The 6760-nt window shown below is 60.5% G+C and overlaps 1 protein-coding gene across 1 annotated transcript; it reads right to left on the bottom strand.

The window, feature by feature from the left end:
- Positions 1 to 1698: 1698 nt before the first annotated feature.
- Positions 1699 to 6502, bottom strand: IRX6 (iroquois homeobox 6). Its single transcript, XM_004693537.1, has 6 exons — positions 6458 to 6502; positions 5281 to 5538; positions 4590 to 4699; positions 4060 to 4367; positions 2501 to 3223; positions 1699 to 1703 (listed from the first exon to the last, which is right to left on the bottom strand). Exons 1-6 carry the CDS (start codon positions 6500 to 6502, stop codon positions 1699 to 1701), a joined length of 1449 nt encoding a protein of 482 aa, XP_004693594.1.
- Between the last annotated feature and the right edge of the window lie 258 nt (positions 6503 to 6760).

Raw genomic sequence — 6760 nt, 5'->3', positions numbered from 1 at the left:
GGCCCCTCAGGAGGGGGTGGGGTCGACAGCCCCGGGAAAGAAACCTCCAGCTAATGCTCTTTATTACAAGCTTTAATCCCCCAAAGCCGACTGGAAATAATGTTTATCTTTTCGCAGTTTAATTTCCCGGACCTGAGGCAGCAGGTCAGTGAGGGCGACTGGAAGGCCCCTGGGGAGGTTGGGGGAAGGAGCAGCTGTGGTCCAGAGCAAAAACGTGGCGGGGAGGGGGTCTCCCCAGGAAGCAGAGGCTGGGAACCCAAGCCTGACAGGGACCTGGAGTCCCCACGGTGGTTAGTGGTTCCGTGTGGCCCTGAACCAGCCCTTATCCGCCCTGTAGTCCCGGTTTCTTCATCGGACAAAGAGGTTTGTGTTTTCTAATCATGACAGGACAGGTTGGGCTGGGTGGTGGCAAGATGCTTGCTCCCCGAGGTTTTTCCGACCCTCATCTTACCCCTCCCAGCCTCACAGGGCGGGGCCTGGAGGCTGGAATCCAGGCGGGTCTCAGGGTGCCTGGCTGGAGCCCAGCATGCTGCCATTACACCCCAAGGATCTAGCTGCCCGCACCTCCCAGCGGCCTGGGACTTCCAGCCTGCATTCCCTCCCCAGTCTCCTGCGCCTCCCAGGGCCTGGCTGGGTTCTTCTCCCTCTGCTCCAGAGCAGCAGCAGCTGGCTGCCCAGAAGCCTCACCCCACCGCTGGGATCGCAACTCCAGCGCTCTAGCACAGCGAAGTCTGGTTTCCAGGCCCCTCCCCACGCTGCACTCCTGGGGTGAAAGCCCCTCCCCACCGCTCAGCGCCCTGCGGTCTGTAAAAGTGTTGGCTATTCAGGATTAATCCATTAATGGGCAACGATGCGCCCTGGTCTCCACAGAGCTCCAAAGCTGTCCCACCTGTCCGCTGTCCCACCTGTCCACTGTCCCACGGGGTTTCAGGGGTTTCAGCAGCCCGCCACAGACATCCAAGCCCATGACCACCCCACCGCCTGCGCTCCTGGTAAACTTAAGACCCCAGGGCAACCCGGCAACACCCCGCTTCCAGACAAGCCCCGCAGCTCCCCCCTCCCACCTCCCGGGCCCCTCCCCTCAGGGGTGAGGGTGAGCCAGGCAGAGAAGGGTTAGCAGCCTTGGCGGCCCCCACCCCCTTGGGTGTGTCTTGAGTTTTCCTCCCTGCAGGAAAGGGTTGACATCTGCAATCCACTCCCACCTGTCCTCCCCCAGGCCCCCCTTCAAAAGACCCTCCACCCTCCACCTCCGCCAGAAACAGGTCACACAACTTAGGTTAATTCCATTCTTTTTAAGGACGCAGGGGTGGGGGAGACTTGCGAGGTCCTTTGGGGGGGGCGGTCAGCATTGAAATTACAAAGTGAGGGAGGCGGGCAAGGAGGAGAGGAAGGGAGCCGCTCCAGACCCTGAACCGAAGAGGAGGGAGGAGACTTCTATACCGAGGGGTGACCCCACAGAGGCCCAGCCCGCGGCTGGCCTTCCCCCAGGGGCCTGGCCACCTCCTCCCCAGTCTGGCAGGACGCAAGTCCCAGCCACCCCCAGCTCCGCGTGCAAGAGAGGCCGGTTGGAGGCTGCTGTGTGTCTTTCAGTGAAGCGAGAGCCCGCTTCTCTGGCGAGATCTGCCAACTTCTTAGTGTGGAGGTGACTTGGAAACTAGGGCTGCTTCCCAGATTCTTCTGCAAATCACAGCCATTGCGCTAACCTGCTGAGAGAGGAAAGGTTGATTAAAACCCGAAGGCCGCTTGGTGGCAATTCCTAGGTAATAGGGGTAGGTCGGGTCTCCCCTAAAGGGAATCAAAGGTCTAGAGGCAATTTGCTGGCCAGAGGAGGCATTCGGACCCCTCGTGTGTAAATTAAAATAACAGCGGAACCCAATTTTCTAAGCCGGTAGCTAATCCTGAGAGAAATTACCAGAAAGAGCAGGCTGACAGTAATTTGCCTGAGGCTACTCAGTGCTTGGGATTGTCCTTCTCAGGGCTGGGCTGAAATTCCCTTTTACCAGACACAGTCACACAGCCAGGAAGTTGGGGGTGGGGGGTGGGGCTCCGGCTGCTGCAACCTGCTTGGAGACTCCCTGGGGCTGAGGGTTCTCTGGGGACAGCACCAGCCAGTTGTGCTCTACCCTCCCTCTGGGGTTGGTGACCGCAGAGAGACCCATGAGCTGGACTCACGCACTGGCCTTCAATGAGTGGTGTGACTGGCCAGCCCCCCAACCCCCCACAGACGTTTTTGGAAGCCTTGATGCTGCTGCCTCGCCCTAGCCAACTCTTGACCCAAGCATGAGGGAACAGCTGGCCTCTTCTGAAGGACAGACAGGGACAAGGGCGCCTGTCCAGGGGGTCATGGTGGCACTCGCCCAACAGGACATGGACACTAGGGTGGCGATGAGGTTGTCCACCTCTTCCGTGTCCTTCTAGGGCTTCCAGGCGAGTTACGTCTCATTCTAACCTGTCACCATCATTTGACTTTAAAAAGAAAGGGGCCTTGAGCTTAGCTCACTTTCGCTTTTGCCAGTGCCATGGGACAATTTTACATCAGGTCCCAGCTGGACATGCCCGAGAGGGGGCAGAGGGGGTGAGCAAAGGCCAGGTGTTGTGGCCACACCCTGCGAGGGCAGCCGGGGGCCACTACCTTCTGCTCCAGACGGATACTGGCACCGCACGGCGGGCTCCCTCCGCCTCGGGCAGGACGCACAGTTCCGCCCCCGCAGGGCAAACGTGGGGTTCCCGAAGGCTTTGGCTACACTGGAGGGCTCTTCGCACGTGGAGTCTCTGGGGACCCCTGGTCTGGCGGCCGGGCCTGGAGGCCGCGGTAGCAGGTGACACTCGGGACTGGGCGGCCTGGGCGGGGTGGGAGGTGCATCGTGGAGCGGGCGGGCCACGGCGGTGTGCGCCAGAGACCAGATGCGGGGCTTCTCGCTGGGCGGATAGTGCACCGTCAACCTGGGGCCCCCTGGCTCCACCTGGAGGAAACCAGTTTCTCCCGCACCGGGAGGTTCATTAAATGAGAAGCGGGGCGCGTCCAGGCCGCAGGCCCTAGGCTCCAGCCCGCCCTCCGGAGCTGCCGTGCAGGGCGCCAGGAGCGAGGGCGAGCCCTTGGCAAACTCGGCCAGCCTGTCCGTAGCGGTCTGCACCGACGCTTCGTCTTCGCCCTCCTCCTCTTCCTCGAGGTCTTCGAGGTCACTCAGCCGGAGCTCTCGTGCCTCTTGGCTAGCAATAACGTCTGCAGAAAATCAGAAGCGAGTGAGAAAAGCTGCAGCACCCAGGGGAAACCCCAAGGCTGCTGGGCGGAGAAGCTTTTAGCAAGATGCGCCCCTGTAGTGGGCGTCCTGGGTGTTATCGTCCAGGCTGGGCACCCCATGGCTTCAGGGTCCCTTGGCTGGCCGGACAAGAATTCCGGCCCCCAGCCCTGACCCCAGCCCTAGAAAGACGTGGCTTCGGGTGCATTTCCAGGTCCAGCCTCTCTGCTGCCCCAAATCTGGATCTTGATTTCTCCATGGCAAAAGAAGCGGAGGATAATGTTTGCCCATTGCCACACCCACAAGATGACTGATGTGTGTCATTTAATTTAGCGAATAACGTGCTAGGCAACATAGTAGGCATTAAGTGTTTAGGAAATACAGCAGCTAATGAGACATTTTAGGGGGGTGTGGACATGGGTGTGTGGGGGAACTGGGAGGGGGGTGATGGACAGCTTCCTTGCGCTTCCTCAAAGGGATAGGTAAGGGCCACGAAGGAAATCAGGCAGCAGATGTGACAGAGAATCCTGGAAAGCTGTGGTAGCTTGGGTGGCCTGGGAAACGTCTCTGATGTGACTCTTTAAAGTTGAGAAGTCAGTTCCGCAGGGAATTCAGGCAGGGGAACCTCAGGGCAGAGGCCCTGCGGCAAGAGGAGGTACAAATGCCAGGGCAAATGAGGGAATCGCTTCCTTTTTCCAGAAGCTGCTCTGCAGGGTGGCTGTGAAAATCTAACCAAAGTGCTTCCCGCCCCGCCCCCACCCGTTGGCTTGAAAAGCGAAAGCGGACCGGTGAGCCGGTGAGCGGTGCGCACTGGCGCTACCTTTGGTGTCGGGGTTCAGGCAACGCAGGGGTTCCTCTGCTCCACCCTCCGCCTTCCTTTCCTCCCCGCCTTTGTTTTTGGGGGCCCAGGTCATCTTGTTCTCCTTCTTGAGGCGCCGGCGCGCGTTGGCGAACCAGGTGGACACCTGGGTGAGGGTCATCTTGGTGATGATGGCCAGCATGATCTTCTCGCCCTTGGTGGGGTAGGGGTTCTTGCGGTGCTCGTTGAGCCAGGCCTTGAGCGTGCTGGTGGTCTCCCGCGTGGCGTTCTTCCTTCGCCCAGCACAGCCCAACTCCACAGCTCCGTACCTGGGGGAGGGTTGGGGGGAGGGCTCGGATGGGGGGCTGCTGGCTCACAGATCGGGGCTGGAACTTGGGGTGGCGGCAGGAGACAGTCTGTCCCTGAGGTTTTTTGCTCCTCTTCTTCCTCCACCTACCCCTCACCCCCACCCCACCCCACCCCCATCAGCCACAGGATAGCGGGGACAGGACAAGGCAGAGGTTCCAGTCTCCCAGCTGCGCGCACCTTACCTGTCATACTGATACTGCCCCAAAGCAGGCTCATAGGGGTAATAGGCTCCTGGTTGTGCCAAGCTGGGTGTAAATTTCCCTGCAGCCTCCTTAAATTCATACTGTGGATTCTGGTGGGGGAGGAAAAGAGAATTCTGGATGGTACCAGGAGGCTAGCCGCTGGTTGCTGAGGGTGTGGACTGTGCAGCCAAGTCTGGTTCAAATCTCAGCACCAGCGATTGCTCTTTGGCGGTGTGCTCTTGGGCACAGTCGAGGCACTCTGTGCCTCAGTTTCCCCCCTTGGCAGGTTCCTGGTACGAATAAGCAGTGGGTCAACTTTAGCTGTTAATGTTACTCCTGTGTCTCTCCACCCTCCCGCCCATGAGAACTTCCCGTTCTTCCAGAGCAAGAGCATTCCCTCACATTTTGCACCTTTTTCACTCTGGGTGTGTGAACGGCTCAGCACCTCAATTTCCTGTGTAAGCTGAGAAAAGCAATGACTTGCCTACCTTGCAGAATTAAGAGGCACGAGGGTCTTCTCAGTAAAATAGAGTTCTGCAAACTGTAAAATGCTGCAATCTCCCCTCCCCTTAAATACAGCTGGAGCTATTTCTCTCCTCGGAGCTGTGCATCCTTCCTAGATTTTTCTCCAGAGAGAGATTTCGCAGCCGCTCCCACCCTACCCCCGCCAGGCCCCACCCCCTGCACTCACCAGGGCTCCGTACAGGGAGGGCGGCTCGGCGCTGTAGGGGAGGTAGCCCGGGTAGCTCTGGGCAGCTGCCGCGGCCGCATAAGGGGCGCCGTAGATGCCCAAGGCCGCCCCCAGCTCCGGCCGGGTGTTGCTCAGCAGCCGACTGTCGTAGGGTGCGCAGCAGAGCGAGGCCGCAGCGGTGGAGCCTGAAGCCGCGTCTGGAACGGAGCGCGGGGCCGATTCGCAGCAAGTCGCGCTGGAACTTGCAGACACCAGAAACTGCGGGGGCGGGAGAGGGGGCGCTGGAGGTCAGAGACCCAGGGCTCGGCGGATCGCCCCTTCTCGCTTCATTCACTAAATGCCAGCGTGCGCTGAGGGCTCTCTGGGTCCCAGGATGGGAATTTCCGGAAGAGGCAACAGTTTATCCAAACCGCCCTTAGAGACATTCCCAAACCACTGCCAAGACTCCAGAATCCCAGGGGCTCCCGGAGACCCTTCTCAGAAGCCCCCATTCAGACGCCAACTCCTCCTTAGCACCCACCTTCATCACCGGAGGCTACAACGGCAGAGCTAGAAGTTGGCCTTAGCGACAGTCATCAAGGCTCACTCCACCTTCCCCTCCCCGGGCAGGCAGTGAGGGCCAGAGAGCCCAGTGTGCCCAGGACCTCAGAGCAGGTCAGAGGTCAAGCAGGGCTAGCACCTGGAGAACAGTGGTGGCCCCCCCCCACGTTTCCCCCAGGGAACCCCGGTCATTACACAACACCCAATCTGCTCTGGAAAACCTTAGAAACCGGTTTCAGAGAGCAGAGACCAACCCCAGGAAAGAGGGTCAGTGCAGAAGAGAGCAAATGGCCAGCCACCGAGAAACGTGAGCTGGACAGCGCTCGCGGGAGCCCTTCCACAGATTGCCCAGGCCACCTTCCACAGCTGCACAATGAGGAGGCCTGTCTGGGGCACCCCTGAGCTATCTCACCCACCTCCATGAGCTTGTGGTCAGGGTGCCCAGGTTTGGGGTCACACTGGGGGAGTGGAACGTTCTCAGCCTGGGGTTAGGGGCGTCAGAAGGGCCTGTGGTTCAGGACTCTGTTCCCTCTGGCTTCCGGGGCCCCTCGCGAGAGGAGGGTGCCTAGGGACAGGCACTAGCGCTGGGCACCCCTCCAACCAATCTGCCCCCACCCCCTAGGGAGGCGCCTCTTACCTGGGAAGCGCTGCCGTAGGGGTGTCCGAAGTGCGGGAAGGACATGGTGGCTGCCCCTAGCCCGCCTCCCTCTTTTGTGAGTTCCCGCCTCAGCCTGGTGGTTCTGCCGCGCCAGGCGCGCACCGCCTGGATTCCTTACACGCCTGCGGGTGCCCAGCGCCGGATCCTCCGCCCGCTTCGCGCGACTGGAGGCAGAGCTGAAGGCAGCTCGGCTGCCGAGCCCTGCGCACCAGAAGGCGCCCCTCTGGCCCGCGTGGTCCGGAAGACAGAAGGGCCCATGGATGGGCAGAGGAAGGGAGCGGG

The sequence above is a fragment of the Condylura cristata genome, unplaced genomic scaffold (genome assembly GCF_000260355.1).
Source record: "Condylura cristata isolate star-nosed mole 26May11 unplaced genomic scaffold, ConCri1.0 scaffold00039, whole genome shotgun sequence".
NCBI classification, from domain to species: domain Eukaryota; kingdom Metazoa; phylum Chordata; class Mammalia; order Eulipotyphla; family Talpidae; genus Condylura; species Condylura cristata.
Note: the sequence above shows the minus strand (reverse complement) of the source record. Positions and strands in the feature narration are given on the sequence as shown.

Coding starts and splice junctions, on each gene's coding strand:
- IRX6 (XM_004693537.1), bottom strand. CDS start 6,502: ATGTCCTTCCCGCACTTCGGACACCCCTACGGCAGCGCTTCCCAG. Junction 4,700..5,280: donor CCTCCCTGTACGGAGCCCTG/GTGAGTGCAGGG, acceptor CTCCCCCACCAG/AATCCACAGTATGAATTTAA. Junction 3,224..4,059: donor CCTGAACCCCGACACCAAAG/GTAGCGCCAGTG, acceptor GATTTTCTGCAG/ACGTTATTGCTAGCCAAGAG.